Source organism: Bactrocera neohumeralis, unplaced genomic scaffold (genome assembly GCF_024586455.1).
Source record: "Bactrocera neohumeralis isolate Rockhampton unplaced genomic scaffold, APGP_CSIRO_Bneo_wtdbg2-racon-allhic-juicebox.fasta_v2 cluster11, whole genome shotgun sequence".
NCBI lineage: Eukaryota > Metazoa > Arthropoda > Insecta > Diptera > Tephritidae > Bactrocera > Bactrocera neohumeralis.
Window position 1 is genome coordinate 17,189,743 of NW_026089624.1, and position 20,947 is coordinate 17,210,689.

At 38.0% G+C, this 20,947-nt stretch overlaps 1 protein-coding gene across 1 annotated transcript in view; it reads right to left on the reverse strand.

Moving 5' to 3' along the window:
- Positions 1–6: 6 nt before the first annotated feature.
- Positions 7–20,947, reverse strand: part of LOC126766080 (twitchin) — a 125,046-nt gene continuing 104,105 nt past the window's right edge. Inside the window, 4 exon segments of the mRNA XM_050483779.1 lie at positions 7–1,111; positions 1,190–1,531; positions 10,363–11,341; positions 11,459–20,929. Of these exon segments, the coding sequence (XP_050339736.1) occupies positions 58–1,111; positions 1,190–1,531; positions 10,363–11,341; positions 11,459–20,929 (11,846 nt within the window). The 3' untranslated portion in view covers positions 7–57.

Below are 20,947 nucleotides of genomic sequence, written 5' to 3' on the forward strand. Positions count from 1 at the left end.
TTAAAGAAATACCACAATTATGATTTATTATATTTATAAGTATAGTAATGAGTTGGCTTAATACATACCCTCAACTATTACTACACATTCGGTTTCATCGGTACCATGACAGTTGGTTGCCTTGCAAGTATATTTGCCAGAATCTGAAGGTTTGCAATCAATTATTTCCATTGTTACAACACCATCTGAAGCCGACATTGAGTATTCATATTTGCTTAGCTCCCTTCCATCCTTATACCATTTAACAGTTGGTACAGGCTTGCCGCTGAGACAACATAATAGTTTACATGTATCACGTGCTTGCATAACACGCGGACGTAAGAGGAATGTAAAGCTGGGTGCCGATTCTGATTCTTCTTGCCAGAAAGTATATGGTAAAGGATCACGTCGACGCATTGGCGTTGATTCGCTGCGATAACGTGGTGGTTCTTTCGGCAATGGATGTACATTCAAAAATACGACTTCCTCGCGCGAGCCATAATGATTTTCTGCACGAATAATATATTCGCCTCTGTCATCCAATCTGACACGATTAATAATAAAGTAGTAATCATCACCGGCATAACGTTTCATAAATTTAACACTTTGCCGGAGTTCAACATTATTGTGAGACCATATTAAAGTTGGAGTAGCACCAGCTATACAACGGCAATAGAATTTAACACTTTGACCTTCATAGCAAAATTGTGATGATGGTCGGATGACGAATCTTGGTGCTGCTTGTCGACGATCAAAGGAAGTTTCGTGCATTTTATATTTTTCCATAAGTAATTTACGCAGTGAAGAATATTCAGATAAACGTCCCATTGGCAGTAAATATTTATTGAAATCTTCATATTTTTTCCGAAGTTTATCACGGAATGCAAGGTAGCGATCCCGAGATATTTGCTCAGAACGATCACCATGTTCGCCGCTAAGCCATGGATGCAATAGGCACTCATGTGCAGTCATACGTTTTTCCTTATTTGCAAGAAGGAGTTTCCTGATAAAGTCCTTAGCTTCATCAGATATGAGGCGAAAAGCATCTGCATTAAAGTCCCAGTCACAGGCTTTAACATTCTTTAAAGTTTGGATATCATTATCGCCAGCAAATGGTGACAATCCACTTAACCTATTAGAAGAAATAAATTATAAATCGAAAAATGATCAATAATAGTATTGAATATATATAAAAATATGAAATACTTACAGAACATAGGCAAGTACTCCAGTGGCCCACATATCTGTATAGAAACCTACTGGCTCGCGATTAACAATTTCTGGTGCGGCAAACTCAGCTGTGCCAGTGGTTATTTTGACAACTTCATTTGGATCCAAACGAGTAGCCAAACCGAAGTCAATCAGTTTTACATTAGTACTAGAGCGGGTATGACACATGATATTCTCTGGTTTAATGTCTAAATGAATAATATTCTTTTCGTGCATATGCCGTATTCCTTCGCAAATCTGACGCATGTAGTTTATAACTTCCGCTTCAGTCATACGGTAACCCTCAGTTGTTATACGCTCGAATAATTCACCTCCAGATAAACTAAAATTAATTAAACGTATATATAATTACATATTAATTACTTTTGCAGGAATTAGTGTACTAAGTTTTCAATATCCACTTCTCACCACTATCACTTATCACCATTTTTAAGGTGCCTTGCGCGTTACTAAATACCAATATACTATACATATACATACTAAACGACCCGTCCACGCTTTACTGTGGCTGATACATAGATGATACTACAAATACCGTCTATATGATTTCTAGTCAGTCCGTACCTTTAAAAGATACGTATACAAATTTGGCAACTGAGGAACTAAAGCATTTTGGGTGAAGCAACATGTGTTAGTTTACAAAAAGTGGATCAAAGAATTTCGTGTGTTAATAAAGCATTGCTTTTTGGGAGAAAAATACTGTTGAATTTGGGCTCTGCATCAAGGAAATACCTTTGTAAAGGGATTTGTTTTAAGTTGGAAAGAGGCGAAATAAGCACCGAGGACAATAAAGGCAGTTGACGCCCTAAAGCGGAAATCTATAATTCAACAAAAACAACGAATTGCTGATTCTGAGGAGTGTTTGACTATTTCCAATATTTGTATTATTTTTTCTCCCGCATTAGCTCTATGTTGTTATTTGTATACTCTTGCAACCAGTTGCTACAGAGTATTATGCATATGTACATAGTTTTGTTCAGCTAACGGTTGCACGTATTACCTAAAATCATTTGAGAAAAATATGGGGATGACGAGAAAAGCTGAAATCCGGGTGACTGTCTTTCTTTTACGGAAAAACTATAAATTGCCATAACTAAGCACTTAATTGAGATATACGTAGAAAACTGTAATTTGGCACAGATTAAAAATTTTTAAAAAGTGGGCGTAGCCCCGCCCCGTATCTCTTAAGATAGTAAGGCTACAACAACCAAATTGGCTCAGCGCAAATGTTGTAAGAACTATTACCGACAGTTTGAAAATGGATGAAATCGGTAGATAATGGTTTTGGTTTTTCTAACAAATCTTATGCCGAATATATTGGTAAGCGTATAAGTTATATATAGTGTATGTATATTTAAAATTGCTTAGATTTCGATCCTTTGGTTGACGTTTTACGTCGTAAGATATTTCCCTGGCTTTTATTCTTGCAAGTTCCAAGAGTATAAAATGTTCGGTTGCAACCAAACTTAGCCCTTTCTTGCTTGTTTTACTTATTTCTTTCTTTTTTTGAAATGAAAAAAATTTCAAATTATTCTTACATGAATTTTGAACACATGTTTATGGTTTAAAATATAATTTTGGTATTTATGGGTTGCATTGACTTTTAACATAAAAAGATAAAAATGTATGTCCTATGTCCGTCTCCTGGTTCCAAACTACCTCATCCCCTAGGCGATTATCTTGGAGTCAACGGATCATATAGACCATGTATTTAATTTTTATTTCCAAACCACAATATGTCTAAAATCTCATATTCATTTAATGCTAATAAAATATCTACAGTCATATTGTATTAACCTATAAAGTCGTTATAAAGTCAAACTGGGGGGCGGAAATCACCTCATTAGATGAATGAGGTCTGAACTAAAATATGCTCGAGAAAATAAATCCAAGCTCATTTGGACATCTCACACATTGAACAATTTATTGGATTAACGAACATTTTTATATTCATTATTTATTTTTATATCCTCCACCTAGATTCTATAAAATGTCTTACAAATTGAACGTTATTTTCAGTATAAAGTTTGACATGGTTTGGTTTGGCTCCTCATAACCGTTATCTGGAGACATTTTAGGTGAGAATTTTCACACTACTATTTGTGCCAGGTTTTGTTTTAACATTTTCGTGGGTGCCTGATTGATTTTGTAACTTCATTTGTGGCCGTGGCAATGATTCAAAAATAAATTCGTTTATTGGGGTATGTGATAAACTTTGCGGTTATGTGCTAAACATGACAATATGTATATGACCATGTGCGCATAGAAATTATTTCTGGCTTTTAAAAATTTATGAAGTTTGTTAAATTCCCATAATTAAAATATTTCTTTTATTTTGTTTTGCTGTTCATGCAAGTACAAATTAAGTGCTACTTTGAGCAAAATATAATAAGAATTTTTAATTTAAAAACAACTAAGAAGTTCCATTAAATTTTGTGTGCGGAAACAAATTTCCAGTGCCGAAACATTCGATATGTTGAAAAAGGACTTTGGTTATGTTGTTATTTATAATTATTAAACGCGTTGACGACGAATGTCGTGGCAAAAGTGAGCGGAAGCCTAAAAAACCCCTTCAAAGCAGGTCGAAAATCAAGGTTATTTTGACAGTTTTCTTCAATTATCGAGATATGGCGCACTCCGAATTCCTTCCGACCGCCCAAACTGTCGGCAAGGAATAATATTTGAGTTATATGCGTCGTTTACGAAAAGCTACTCGTAAAAAGATGCCGGTACTCTTGGTGTTTGCTCTACGATAATGCACCGTCGCATACTGTATTGATTATTTCTGAGTTTTTCGCCAAATTTTCAACCAATACCGTGTCGCAATTACAGTTTTCGCCTGATTTAGCTCCGTGTGACTTCAGGCTTTTCAGCCAAATCGACCGACCCCTATGGGGAAACCGTGTTGAGTCAATTGAAGACATTAAGCATTAATCGCTACTCGCATTAAAGGTTATTCCGGAAATTGGCTTTAACAACAGTTTCAAGGTTTGGAAAAAATGTTGGCACAAGTGTAATGGGTTCAAGAGGGATTTCTTTGAAAAGGACGACATAGATTTTGAAGAATAAATTAAGAATTTTAAAATTATGAACAAAGTCTTACTATTTTTTGCTCATAGTAGTATATGGGTCAGACCACGTGAAGTGGTCTATGAAAATTTCGAAAAATCTCTGAATTTGAAAATTAGCAGTTCATTAGGTGGGAATCCAGACGCACATCCCGTGATATAAATATTTCGTTAAATTTCCTTTTTTGTTAAAGTTACTGAAGGTTGAAATTTAGGGGACGATAAAATTGTAAAAGTACTTTCTCATAAACTACTGGAGATAAATCGATGAAATTTTGTGAAGTCAAAGAAAAATCTTCGTGCTATATTATAAATATTTTTCATGATCCATTTTCTTAAATAATAATATTTTACATAATTTTTTGTTAAACAATTTTTTTTCCAAATTATTTTATTTATTGGATCTGCTTTTTCTTAAAGCCTAACAATAGGTTATAAAATCTTAAATCTATTTGAAAACTAGACAGGCTCAGTTAAGTGATTGTTCTGTTTTGGTGATACCTCGCTCTTTAATACGCAGGCATATCTCTTATTTTAAGTCGTGTTTGATCGCAGGAATGTACCAAAGCATAAGCCAAAGGGTTTGGGTGATCTCGGAGTTCAGATATATATTTAATTCTGCTATCTTCTACTTCTTTCTTTACCATAGGAATACCAAGGTCTTTATGGATATTTTCGTTACGCATGTACCATGGTGAACACGCGATTGTTCTAAGCATTTTAGATTGGAACCTTTGCATTATATCAATATTAGTTGCACAGGTCGTACCCCACAGTTGAATGCATCCAAATCGGCTTTATAACCGCATTATATAAAAGCACTTTGTTGTCAAGGCTAAGTTTGGAGTTCTTATTTAAAAGCCAATTTTAATTTGCAGCTCTAATCTTCATCCAAGTGATTTACTAGATATACTTGTATGTTTTCTCTACGTAAGTCTTCTATTTAGGTGAATACCAAGATAAGTTACTTCATTCGCTGGGGTACTAAAATATTGTTCACTTTTACTGCCGGACACATTTTTGGTCTTAGCGAAGACGTAACATGCTTACACATGCTTGTTCATTCACATTTATACGCCAGTTGGCTAGCCATTCTTCGACTACCCTTAAGTGCTTGGCTAATATTCCTGATGCTATTATATGGCATTTGTTACGGCTCACTATAGCTGTGTCGTCCGCAAAAGTTGAAGTTAATACATTATTAGCTGTTGGAAGATCTGCTGTAAATATGATGTATAGTGTTGGGCATAAAACACTGCCCTGGGGTACACCAGCCTTTATCTGTCGTTCATCAGATTTGAAATCTCCCGCTTTTACCATAAATTGTCTATTTTTTAAATAAGACTCCAATGTTTTATACAATTCTAAAGGTAGAATTTTTTTAATCTTGTATAAAAGACCTTCGTACCACAACTTATCAAACGCCTGAGCTACATCTAGAAATATTGCTGAACAGTACTTCCTGTGCTCAAATGCTTTCCTTATTTCGTTAGTATTTCTATTTACTTGCTCTATTGTGCCATGTTTCGCACGAAAACATTGATGCATTGGTATTGTATTATTTTCATGGAGGAAAGGAGACATCTTTGATAGTAATACTTTTTCAAATACTTTTGAAAGACAGGGTAGAAGACTGATTTGTCTGTATGAAGACGGCTGTGTTAAGTCTTTCCCAGGTTTGTCTATCAAGATAATCTGCGACTTTTTCCATGAAATTGGATAGTATCCGAATCTAAGAATTGCATTGAAGAGCATAGAGAGCACCTCTACTGCAATAATTGGTAAGTCAATTAGCATTTTTGAGGTAATATTATCATGTCCTGGTGACTTTTTTGGTCTAAGTTCTTTTATTATTCTAATAATTTCAGAGGGTGAAGTCTTAAAAGACTCGAGTGAGTCGTTAACTGTGTTGGGTAAGCTGGACAACTTAAAGTTGTTCTTTGGGCAGTTAGGTTGAAATACCTTTTCTAGGTGATTTGCAAAGCAATTAGCCTTTTCCTCCTCACTTCGAGCCCAATTTCCACCCAAGTGTCGTAGAGGCATGTTGGAGTCAGTTGGTGGCATCATGGACTTTTGGGCTCCCCAAAGGGAATTTTGCTTGTTTGAATTTGGACACAGCTTCTTTATATACATTTCGGTGTTTAATTATTCCTCACGTTTAAGCGCTTTTTTTAATTTACGTACAGCAGATTTTAATTGAAGCTGAGTGGAAGGGGAACGATTTATCTGCCATTCGCGTCTTGCACGCCTTTTTTCATTTACAAGCATTTCTATTTCTCTTTGGAGATTTTTCTGAAACCAAGCGGCTGCGCTGGTTATTATATCATTGACTGCTCTTATGCTTTCGTCAATATCTCTTCCTGTATTTATTTTGTACTCAATATTAATGTGGCTACTGACGTATTTTTATATTTTAGCCAATTCGTTTTATAAGAAGTTAGACCCACTTTTGGATTAACGAATATGGGTTGTTCACATAACTTTATTAGTACAGGAGAGTGATCAGAAGATAGATCAGTACATGTATCAGCTGTTATAAGCGATTTTTCTATATTTTTGATTACAGCAAAATCAATTAAATCTGGTATTTTCTTACGATCACTAGGCCAATATGTCGGCTTACCCGGAGATATTATTTCAATGTTATTGTTCCTATTTATAACAGTTTGATACGGCTGTCGTCCTTTCGGATTAATAACACGTGAGCCCCAGTACGTGTGTTTTGCGTTGTAAACCCCACCTGCTAGAAATCTTTGACCCAGTGTTCCAAAAAAGTCTTTAAATTCGATTTCTGTAATTTGAAAACGAGGTGGACAGTATATAGCCGTGAGATTTAAGTCACAACCCCGATTTTTTGGTGATATTGTTATAGCTTATAACTGTGGTGTAGCATGAGATTAGAGAGTAGTGGCTTAAACGATTTCTAATCAACACTGCCGTGCCACCATGCGCTTTTCCATCCGGATGATTTGTAACACATAGTCTAAATCCCGGTATATTGAAATTATTTTTATTTGTTAGATGAGTTTCTGAAATAAGCATTTCATCTCTATTCTTTTCAGACAGAAATCTGATAATCTCTAATTTATGCAGGTTAACTCCGTTAGCATTCCATATACAGATATTTAGTAAGCTCATTTTTTACTTAATAAATTTTGCAGCATTTAATTTTGTGATTTTATTAAATCTTGGATCATGTTTTGCATGGTAGACATAAATTGTGTCATCCACTGTGTAAGATTTATAATCATAGTTTCAATACCTTCATTTGGTGGATTTTGCGGCAGATGCATTTGCACAGTGTTGCCTTTCACCACATATGCATAGCTTCCTTGCATATTATTATTTTTAGAAGTAATAAGATTTGAACTTTTTTTTGAGGTTGCTATAATTTCATTACGGGGTGTTTGTAACATTTGGTTACGACGTGCTTGAATGCCCTGTGAGAACTTCGATTTCAAATCTTTATATACAGGGCAACCTCTGTAGTTAGCAGTGTGATTTCCTCCGCAATTGCTACATTTTTTATTTAATTCTTCTTTCTTAAGGGTGCATTTAGAAGTGGGATGTAAATCACCACATACCACACAAACACTGCGTAGAGTGCAATATGATTTGGTATGCCCATATTCTTGGCACTTAGTACATTGTACCGGACCGTTTCTTTTATGTGGTTCTTCAACAGTTACTCTACGATGCAGCAAATATTTCAAATTATATATTGGATGTGTTCATTTGTTTTTAAGTTGATTTGAGTTCGGCAACAATTCAATTTTAAACATTGACTGTGGTACTTTCTTTCTATATATTTACAACTGCCCAAGCCTTTTTTCAAAGGCACTATTTGACAATTGATAGTACCTATAATGAGAGCATTACTGCTACGCTCGCGCAAATATATTGGAAGTGGTTTGGCATTAACAACTGTGGTGGTACCCTTCGCATCGTCGTCTGATCCATTGCTTAGTAATAGGGCCCATACACGACACACATGTGCGTTCAATCTGTGTGAATTCGTTTCGCCCATACACGACACACAAATCCATTTTGCGTTCGTTCTGCACACAGTGAACATGTGCGACAGGCAAGCGGAACATTTCTTCGAATTTATTTCTAATGTAGCACTTTTATCGATTTCTTTGTATTTCGTTAATAAGTTATTCCAACTTTTATTTTTCTCAATTTTATTTTTATACTTATCACTTTTCGTTTGCCAAATTGCCAATTAATTTTTTATAAGATCAATGAATTCTGATCGAAATCTTAATTAAGGGGGGAGCCTGCTTTAGAAGCTTCAAACAACCGTTTTTTTTTTTTTGCTTAAATCTCTTTAAAACTTATCTAAATATTTCCCTAAAGTTATAGATTGGAATTCGAAATATTGTGGAAGCTAGAAGGAAAATAGTGACCGAGCGTCTAACAGATATATGTATGAGCGCTTGGGCAAAAAGCGAAAACTTTGAAGCGAGATTTCTCGGTTTTTCATTTCTACGATCATTCTTAATTGGCGGGCAGGATAGAAAATTATCTTCTATTTAAACTAAAAAAAATTAAGAAAAGTCAAGTTTTAACATATTTTTAAACAACATAAAGTAAAATTTTGTTGGTCAAAAGCCACTTTTTATTCAATTTAAAAAAAAAAATTGTATAATCTTACACTTTGTGAGGAATTTTCTTAGTTTAACTAGAAGATAATTTATTAAAAAATATGAAACTGTTTGAATTTTTTGTTTCCGATAGAAATTGCGACTTGCATCCTACCCGCCGTCCGAAAAATGCACATGCGAGATGCATCGGGCAATTGCTTCCCAAAGGCAGAATATCAAAGATTTCGTATCCAAAAAATTTGTGAAAGATGTTCAAATATATAACTATAAAGCCTAGAAATTTCGCTTGAATCAATTATGTGACATGGCATGATAGATTTGTATTTCATCGCGGATGGAAATTTGGAAATCTTGCGTTTGGAGTTAACGAAGTCATAAAACAGTTTTGGATTACATGCGATATTCTTGTTTACCTTATTTCCGTAAATATTATAGGGATATTCAGACAAGCTTTGTTAATACGTTAGTCGTTACTCGGTAGTTTTTTACGTGCGTTTTATTTTTGTAAAATTATCAGATTACCGTTTTACCGAGTAACGAAGTACCAGACTAGCAAGCATGATAGTTTAACATCACTCGGCTGTTTGGTTTGCGTTGTTGCCTCAAAAGTTACCTTGATTCATTGCGAAAGAATACATTTACTGTCCACTACAAAATAGTTTTTGACAAATTTTTCAAAAGTAAGTATTTAATATAATTTAATCAGCTATTTTGGAACAAAATTTATACACACTACTAAGGTAGAGCAAAAAGTAAGTTCACAGTTAAGTATTTTAACGAAGTACTATATCAACTAACGAATTACCAGATTAACAAGTTCGGTCTGAATACCCCTTATAACTTTTTTTATTTAAGCCAGAATTCTGTCGAGGTAGAGCAGAATATATAGAATAGTCGACAAATGAACCGGTAACCTGAACATTTACCAAATTTATTCGGAATTTAATTAATTTTGTTCAGACCACACTCGGTCATTTTTATTTTCAAAAATTCGTTAAAGTATGACTTCTTGAAAATCGATAGAATAAAATCGTCGAGGCAGATGGTAAATTGAAATCTCCCAAACCGATTATTAAATCTGAATTATTTGCTATCGATTAAAGAAGCATGCTGCATATATTGGTATGAGTCCGATTGGGGAGGTATATAAGACAGGGTTAGATAAATAAAGCAACTATTAACACCAATTATCAAAAATGTGAGGTTTTAACCATGCTTCTGTAAATCCAATTATATGAAAATTACAATTAGTACCGTTTAAGTATAAAATAGTTAATATGGTATTTAGACCTCTAACATTGTGATAATAAATACTCAGTGAAGTTTTAGCACTCAGTTTTTATTTCCCTGGATGTTTTCGGAATTTTAAAATGTTTTTCCTCTCTGGGATTTCTAAGCTTCGGCACAAATTCACGAACAAAATTACGCAAATATATATGTGTGTGTTAATATTACTCCTAAATAAATTATGTACTCACAATTCTAAAATAAGCACCATCTCATCCTCATCTTCAAATGCATCGTGTAAGTTGATTAATTTCTGATGATGTAATTGATTCATAACATCAATTTCCCGTCTTATTAAATCTTTTTCAACTGCATGTGATACAGGAATGAACTTTGCAGCAAATATGTTACCTGTGCTACGTTCGCGACATCTATGTACGACTCCAAATGCACCAGCGCCAATTTCTTCTAATATATCATATTTATCATACACGCTGTCATGTGAAATTTCTACCGGCTGTGGTACAAATTTCGAATATATGTCAAAAACATATAAGTCGTAATCTTTAATTGGTCCGTCCGCTTTGCCTCGAACTTTTTTGCCATGCTCATCAATCTCCCATCGTTTTTCGGCTAGCTTCTTTTTGATAACATCTCTTGTTTTAATTAAAGTGCTGATTTCAGATGGATCTGAGCGACCATAAACATTGTCAGCGTAAATACGAAATTCATATTCCTTTCCTGGTGTTAATCCATTTATAGCCATTGAAGTAAGGCGGGTATTTCCCACACGAATCCATGATGACATTGGGTGTTCTCGTTTCTCTACTAGGTAACTAGTTATTTGGCTACCGCCATCCCAAACTGGAGCCTTCCAGCTCAGGGACAGCGATTCGGTGCTGATGTTTTCAACTAATGGGAACCGAGGAGGATCTGGGCGATCACTTATTTGGATTCTAATTGTGGCTGTATCGGAACCAAGATCATTCTCTGCAGTTATGACATACGGACCAGAGTCGAATTTTGACCCGTCTCGTATAATCAATACTGCATGACGTTCCTTTGTTTCCACAGTATAATGTCCACCCGATTCAATCGTTTCACCTTCACGTATCCAAGTAATTTTTGGCTTTCTATAACCGGTAAATGGTATTTTTATAATCACATTTTCACCCTTGTCGAAGTATGCGGTATCTCTGAACCGAGGTGGAACATTTAGTTTTGGAGCAGCTTAATGAAAAAAAAATATTTTTAATTTTGACATAATATTTAGGAAGTGTAGTGGTTAACTTCCTGCATTCACTTTCCTGCTTTAAAAAACTAATACATAAATAAGTAATAACTTACTCATAATAGCCAATGCAGCGCGCGTTGATTTAGCCCCAGCCTTGTTGACAGCACGACAAACATATTCGTCTGCATCCTCACCAAAGACATCTGTGATACTGAGGAAATAGTTGTCGCCTTCTGCATACATATGATAGCGTGCACCATTAGTAATTTCCCGTGCTCCCTTGTACCATGTTATAACTGGGCGTGGTAGACCAGTAATGATGCACGTAAATTGAGCATTGTGATTTTGTATGCACGTAGCATCGCCGAGTGGCTTAACAATAATTGGTGGAGTAGCTGCCTGTGGATCTATTACTTTAATTGCAGAAGAATTAGAGGATTCCTTCGACAATCCAGCTTCATTTTGTGCGAAAACTCGGAATTCATATTGACGGCCTTCAATTAGATTTGAGCAGTTTATTTGATTGGTAAGGCAAATGGTAACGTTGACGCGTTGCCATGTGCTGCAACCAACTTCGCGCTTATCAACCCAATAGCCTTGTACATGAGCACCACCATCGGTCTCCGGCTTCGTCCATTCTAAATGCACAAAATCGCCACCAACTTCTGTTATGGTTGGCTTTCCTGGTGGCGATGGTGGGTCAATGGGCGCTTTTGCTCGAACAGGATTCAAACCCTCTAATGGCGGTCCCAAACCATTATCATTAACTGCCATGACACGGAAGATGTAGTCTTGATTTTCAATTAGTCCCTGAACATTAAAGGATAAGTCTTTGCAAAAACTGGATACAGTAATCCAGTGTGGTGAAGTCACATCCTTACGTTCAACTACATAGTGTGTTATACGTAGGCCTCCATTGTGGGATGGAGGACGCCATGATAACGTGCAAGAATGTTTATTGATATGAGACACACCCATGGGACCGACGGGAGCAGAAGGTAATCCAGTAATACGTACATCGAATTGACCTGTGGCAGTTCCTGATTCATTTTCAAATTGAATTTGATAAAGTCCAGCATCAGTTTTTGCAATATCACGAACAAAGATTGTAACATAATCATCGAATACAGTGCATTTAATATGTGGTTCATCTTTTTCCAAAATTGCCTCGTTGTTTCTATTTAGACTGATATTCATTGGCTGATCACCATTATAAAAAATCTTGATTTTCGTATTATCACCTTCAGTGAGCAGCAGTTCGTTTGGACAACGTGTAATAATTGGGGGAGAACCAATCTTTAAATGTCCAGTTGTATGTACAAAACCAAGAGAATTAAATGCTTCGCAGGTGTAGTCACCATCATCGCCGGATTGTACATTAGAAATGTGTAAACGGAATATACCATCTTTACTTTCAGATACAATTCGCGCCCCTCCCATTTTAATTTCTTTACCATTTCGTAACCATCTGGCATTTGGTAGAGGCTTTCCTGAGGCCTCACATTCCATTGTGAAATCTTTACCACATGGCGCAATACGATCTTGCAAACGAGTAACCCATTCTGGTTTTACACCACCAATCACTTCGCATACCTTAATGGGCATAGTACAGGTGCTCGGTTCGGACCGACCAGCCGCATTTACTGCGAAAATACGGAATTCATAATCACCCATTTCAATTAAATTAAGCACTGTATATTCAGTGTCCATAACGTTGTAGTCGTTGCATTTCACCCAAACTGCGCCGCCAATATCGCGACGTTCAATAATATATCCTGTAATACGCGAACCACCGTCGCTAGTTGGTCTTTCCCATTTGAGATCAACATAGTTTTTACCGACCTTCGTAACCTGAGGTGTACCTGGAGGAGAGGGCACCGTAAATCTACCCTTTAATTTAAATTTGGTAGAGGGTGGTGATGGCTTACTAAAACCGGCGGCATTCTTAGCTTTTATACGGAATTCATATTCGCAACCATTTGTGAGATTATAAAGTTGATACTTTGTATCTTTAATTAAATATTCATAAGTATTCCATGACGAATCATTGACAATATCCCGGTATTCAATTTGATAACCCTGGATACGTGACCCACCGTCACTAGATGGACGAGCCCATATAAGTGTAACATTGCCAGAGTCCCAATCAATTACTTTCGGCTGACCTGGTGCATCTGGCACTGTGAATTGATATTTTGCCACCACTGGATCGTCTAATTCCAGAGGATCAGAAAGTCCATATTGATTTTCAGCACGTACACGGAAATGGTATTTACGATTTGGTTCCAAACCCATAACATCGTAATGAGTATTACGAATAAAACTACTAACCTTTGTCCACGTTCCATTATTATCCACCTTTTCGACAACGTAATTGGTTATAGGCGATCCACCATCGTCTGATGGTGTCTTCCAGGCCAATGTACAAGTGTCTGGCGTTATATCAAAAACAGATAACGGACCTTGTGGTGGACTAGGTCTATCAACCACTGTGACATGGCAAGATGCTGTATCAGAACCGTTATTATTAGTCAGGGTAATATAATATGAACCAGTCTCCAAACGTTTTGCAGATTTGTTATAATAAATGGAACTGTAATCAGATGTAGTAAAACGTATTCGCTCATCTTGGATGACTTCTTGGCCATTTATTGTCCATGTAGGTGTAGCACGTGGATTCGCGGTGTATGGTACAGTAATGCAGAATTCTTCACCAGCGATAACTGTCATATCTCTAATCGACAAATCTGACGTTATCTTCGGTGCAAGTGGTGGCCGACGACAATAGATAGTGTCACTAGAAGCGCTGTATGGCGATTGTCCAGCTGCATTAACAGCAGAAATGCGGAATTCATACTCTCCATTCTCAATCAGATTTGGTATTCTGCAAGTTAAATCTGGGCAATGTGCGTGTATTGCTTTAGTCCATTTTTCATCGCTTATTAAACGTTTCTCAATAATATAGCCAGTAATAGGCGAACCGCCATCGTGTCTCGGTTTAGCCCAAGTTATTGTGATACTATCTTCACTTGAGTCAATGCCTCGGGGTATGCCAGGTGCATTCGGCACATCGAATGGATGACGAGCTCGAATGGGTACTGAGGTTGTAGCCGGTTCGGATATGCCATATTTATTTTCGGCGTAAGCGCGGAAGTCATAGTCTTTACCTATATTCAAATTGCGTATACGTAAAAATGATACAGTGCAGTAACTATTTACTTTCGTCCATGTATTTGACGATTTTTCTTTTCTTTCAATGATATAATTGGTGATGGGAGAGCCACCATCATCTTTAGGTGGCGTCCAATAGAGTGTTAACGCATCGCCTGCAAACTCATCTGCACATAGATTTGTTGGAGGTTGTGGCCGATCTAATACTTTTACATTAATTGTAGCCGTGTCGAAACCTGTAGGATTTTTTAATTGCAATCTATATTGTCCGGAATCAGCCCGTTTGGAGTTTTTAACAACGAACGATGCAGCATCGTCGGTCAAATGGTGGAATATTCGGCGACCATCATCTTCTATAAGTATGTCGTTTGAATACCAATGTGCGGTGGGCATAGGGAAGCCAATGTACGGAACGTGAATACAGAAATCGTCTCCAGCTCGACAAACAATGTCTCGTACACGTCCAAGATCCATACGTGGTTTATTTGGTTGCTCTTCAATAGCAATTAGCTGGGATGGCTTGGATGGGTCCGAACGTCCGACATCATTTTCAGCAAATACACGAAATGAGTATGAGTCGCCTTCCTTTAAACTAGATACATGATAAACTGTTTCACTGATTGGAAGATCATTGACCGGCAACCAGTCCTTTGAATCCTTGGGTCGTACTTGTAGGTAGTAGCCTTTGATTTTCGATTTACCATCGAATCGTGGTGGCCTCCATGAAAGTGTGACACCATCTTTAGTGATGCGATCTGCTTTTGGTGGCTCAGGGGCGTCGGGTTTATAACGTTGTAGTTTGGCAGTCATTGGTTCAGTTGGTTTCGACGGTTTTCCAGGACCTGCTGCATTTACAGCTCTGACTCGGAACTCATAACGATTACCTTCCCGTAAGTCTTGTACAGTATAACTAGTATTTGGTGTGGGGTAATTATTACATTTAATCCATTCGCCTCCCCGTTCTCTTCTTTCTACAATATATCCAGTAATTGGCTTACCGCCACAAGAATCCGGTGGCTGCCAATCCAAACTTGCCGAACTTGGAGTATAGGCTACAACGCGCAGATTCTTGGGTGCTTCTGGCGGATCAAACGGAGATTTTGCTAAAACAGGCTTGCCATCTAATGGCTCGGAAATTCCATAAATATTTTCAGCCATGACTCGGAAAACATACTTTTTACCTTCAATCAAATTTTTAACCGTATAAGTGGTCTTTGAACAATAACCAGGCACTGGACGCCAATTGTCTACGCCAAATTCACTGAATTCAATAGTATACCCAGTGATTTCACTACCGCCATTATCTTCTGGTGGATTCCATTCTAAACTAATGTGATCTGGGGCAATTTCCGTGTAATTTAGTGGTCCTTTTGGTGGACTTGGTTTGTCAACGACTATGAGTTCAATGTTTGCGGAATCCTTTCCGAATTCATTTTCAGCAGTCACTGTATACATACCAGAATCCTGCCTGGTAGAATCATCAATACGAAATATAGTGCGTTCCGAGTTAGTATTATAAGAAATTTTGTTCGTTTCCTGCACCGTAAGGTTACCTCGTTTCCATTCAATTGTTGGCGTAGGTGCTCCTGATATGGGTATATTAAGGTTAACCGGTTCCCCAGCTCGGATTTTAATCTTTCGGCCAACAAGATCAGCGAGATGTAATCTTGGTTTTTCACGCATAGGACGTGCGCTGAATGTAATTGAGGGTTCCGATGGCTTTCCACTGCCTGCTGCATTTACAGCCGATACACGATATTGATATTTGTGATCAGGACTTACCCGTTCGTCAGTATATTCCGTATTAGGTATTGGCTCAACATTAATACGAACCCAACGACCAGTTGTCAAATCGCAACGTTCAATATCATAACCCAAAATAGCTGAACCACCATTACTAATTGGTGGCTTCCACTTGAATGTGATATGAGTTTTTTCACTGTCGGTAAGTTCTGGCTTACTTGGTATACCAGGGACTGTATATTGATTTTTGGCTATTACCGGTCCATCACTATTTAGAGGATTGGAACGCCCTTGTAAGTTTTCAGCCAAGACGCGAAACTCATATTTGGTGCCCTCTAGTAGACGAGGTACAACAGCATGATTATATTTCGCATTGACATAATTCAAAGCAGGCACCCAACCCCCACCATGAGTTAGATCACGTTTTTCAATGACATATGACGAAATTTCTGAACCTCCATTATCAATTGGTGGTTTCCATGATATAGTTACTGAATTAGCTGTAACCTCTTCATATTCCATGGGACCTATTGGTGGTCCTGGTCGATCCAAAACCACTAACTGAAAGCTTCCTTCATCGATTCCCGAGTCATTACGAATAAGTAAATGGTATGTACCTGAATTGTTACGTTGACAATTTACAATATGTACAACAGTGTGATGACCGACGGAGGTAATGGTTGAGCGCTCATTGGACATTAAGGAAATATTGTTTTGATTCCAAATAACTTCTGGTATAGGTTCTCCAACAAAATCGATATCAATGTGAAGTATAAGACCAGCTTTTATTCTAATATCTTGAAGTGGGGTTATGATTTTGGGTGCGAGATAACGAGCTTTTGCTGTAACAAGGTCTGATGATTCTGAGGGTTCTGACTGTCCTGCTTTATTAACTGCTATAACGCGGAATTCATATTCCTGCCTTTCTGTCAAACCAAGTACAGTAGCAGATGTCTTGTCTGGTCGCACATGCTGCGTGTTTACCCAGTAAGGGCTTCCTTTTTCTTTCTTTTGAATTATATACTCTGTTAGCGGTGCACCTCCGTCTGACTGCGGTGGTGTCCATAGCAGATCAACGTGATTGCGATCCCAATCTGTGACCAGTGGACGTCCAGGAGCATCCGGTTCATCGAATTCGTTTTTAGCTATAATACTCTGAGGAATTTCCAAAGAATCTGATTCGCCAATGGCATTAACTGCTTTAACGCGGAATATATATTCCTTGCGATGTGTTAAGCGTGTTACTTCATGTACTGGATGTGTACTCATACCTGCATCTGACCATGTACCACGCGAAAGGTCCATTTTTTCAATAACATAATGTAAAATGGGTGATCCGCCATCATCTTTCGGTACACCCCATGACATGTGGCAACCTTCTTTGGTTATGTTAGTTGCATGCAGTGGACCAATCGGCGGACTGGGACGGTCTAAAACAGTTGCATGAGCGGATGCTTCAAATATTCCGTGCTCATTTTTTAAAGATAAAGTGTAAACACCTTCATCTGTCCTCAGAGCAGAAGAAATTTGAAATGTCAATTCATTTTGGAATAGACTCATATCGAGGCCTGGTTTTGGCTGAATTTGAACACCATTAAATGACCATTTTACAGTTGGCTTTGGAGACGCTTCAATGGGCAGTGTCCAACCCAGGCATTTACCTGTATGAACAGTTATATCTTCCAAAAGCGTTTTGTCGAAGTATGGTGCGAAAAAACGAGGTTTGCATGTTACTAATGTTGATGGATCGGATGGGTCGCTACGACCTGCTTTATTTATAGCAATTACACGAAATTCGTATTCACCTTTTTCGGACAGGTCAGGTATCAAAGTTTTAGTTTCACTGGATGGTAAATTAACTGCCTTTTCCCATTGTCCAAATTTTGGCCGTTTTTCAACAATGTACCCCGTAATCGGAGACCCGCCATCACGTTTTGGAGCAGACCATTTAAGCTCAACAAAATCTTTACCCCAATCCGACGGTTGTGGTTGTCCCGGTTTATCAGGCCGTGAAAATGGATCTTTAGCTGTAATAGACTGTGTAGTTCCCAGCGGCGAAGACTCACCTTGCTTATTTACAGCGCGCACGCGGAAGTTATAGTCATGGTCCTCAATTAAATTATCTGCGCGGACTTGATTGTCCGCAGTTTCACCTACTGGTATCCAACGCAATGTTGCAGCATCCATTTTTTCTATAACGTAATGACTAATTTCAGAGCCACCGTCATCTTTAGGTGGTCGCCAGCTTAACGTAATCGAATTTTTGGTTATATCTTGTGGACGCAATGGTCCCTCGGGTGGTGAAGGTACGTCCAATACTGTTACTTTAACTGTTGCTCGATCGGTACCATTGATATTGCGAGCAGTTAGTGTATAAGTGCCAGTATCGACACGCTTCGAGTCAACTACTTTAATCTTTGTTCGATATTCTTCATTTATAATTTTTACACGATCACTATTGACAACCACGTTTCCTTCGTGGGACCATTCTTTACTAGGAACAGGCTCTCCTGTTACTGGTACATCAAATTCAAATGCTTGTCCGGCACGTACTTTAATGTCAAACATGTGATTACGGTCAATATTAGGAGGGACATTCTTGCTTCGTGCTAGATGTGGTGCTGTTGAATCACTAGGTTCACTTTTGCCTGCCTTATTAACTGCAAGTATGCGGAATTCATATTTAACACCTTCAGTCAGATTGGGCACATGCCCAATGCAAACGTCATCTGATATAATTGCGACTTCTTCCCAATTGGGCGAATACTTATCGCGTTTCTCAATAACATATCCTGATATTGGTGTGCCACCATCACTTTCCGGCCTTGACCATTCCAAATCAACAAAGTCTTTATCATAGTCTTTAATGATAGGTGTACCTGGTTTGGATGGTTCATCGTAAGGGTTCTTTGCCTCTATAGAGTGGGGTGTAGTAAGAGGTTCTGAAATTCCCTGTCGATTTTTGGCACGGACCCGGAACTTATATTTATGTCCAGATGTCAAACCTAATACATCAAATTGAGTTTTTGGTCCATCGGTTTCACCAGCAGGTGTCCAACGACCTGTGTTTTCGTCAAGCTTTTCAATAACGTAAGAATCAATTGGTTGACCGCCATCATCATCCGGCGGATTCCATTTAAGTGTACAACCTTTAGCATGAACATTGTTGACTTTCAGAGGGCCGTTCGGTGGAGATGGCTTATCGATTACGATAACCTTAACTTCTGCAGAATCTTCCCCAGAAGCGTTTTCTGCATGTATTGTGAAAATACCAGACTCTGCACGAGTTGCATTGGAAACTTTTAATTTGCTACTGTATTCAATGTGTGTCACTTTGATATTGTCCTTTGAAGTTACTTCACGTTTTTTATGCCACCACTTGGTTTGTGGAGCAGGCTCGCCTGATACTTTCACATCAAATGTGAACGTTTGACCAGCTTTTATGCGTACTTCATTTAGATTTGTACGATCAATTAATGGTGCCTTGTTACGGGGTTTTGCTATAACTCGTACAGTAGCATCAGATGGTTCACCAATGCCCCCAGCGCTTACAGCAGATACACGGAACTCATACGATTGTCCCTCAATTAGGTCAGGTACAAACGCTTTGCAATGATCCGGCGGAACCTCAACTGCTTTCTCCCATTGCCCATATTTATCCTTCTTTTCAATAATATATCCTGTAATTGGAGAACCTCCATCAACTAATGGTGGAGTCCAAGCTAAATCAACATGATCCTTATCCCAGTCAGTAGCGCGAAGATCTTGTGGCTTTCCAGGTTGGTCGAAAGGATTTTTGGCTATTATGGACTCATCGCTTATTAATGGGGCTGATTCTCCTTCAGCATTTACAGCCAAAATACGAAATTTGTATTCGCCGCCTGTTTCCAGTCCAGTAACATCCGCTTGCGGCTCATTAGAACGGCACACCGGTATCCAACAACCAGTTTTTGGATCAAGCTTATCAACTTGGAAATATTCAATGGGTGTGCCACCATCATCACCAGGACGCTTCCATTTGAGATGGCAACCTTCTTTGTGAACTTCAGAAATTTGCAATGGACCCTTTGGTGGACTAGGTTTGTCTGTTATAACGACATTTATTAGAACACTATCTTTACCGGAGCTGTTGGTAGCTTTCACAACGTATTCACCAGAATCTCCACGGGTTGTTGGCCTAACCACAATTTTTGTATAATAATCCGGACTCTCAATTGTAACGGTGTTACCGGATTGCAAAGGGCAGTTGTTAAAGCGCCATTCAACTTTAGGTGCTGGTTCACCTGTAATAACAGCGTCGAATTTCAGTGGAGCGCCAGCAGAAATAGTAACGTCACGTAAATTTCGTCGATCAATTTTCGGAGGAAGAAAACGAGGTTTAGCAATAAACGTTTTACTAGAGTCAGATGCTTCCGAAGAGCCTGCTTTATTTACGGCCACAACTCTAAATTGGTACTCATTGCCTTCAACTAAGCCATGAATGATGGCTGTGGGTTTATGATCACTTGTTTCTAAAGCTTTTTCCCATATTGGACTATATTTATCTTTCATTTCGACTATGTATCCGGTTATTGGAGAACCACCATTTGAAGCTGGTTCTTGCCAAACTAGTTCAACCTTGTTTGCTGTCCAATCTTTTGGCTCCGGTGCACCTGGCTGTGACGGTGTTACTAGAAATAAATCTATAT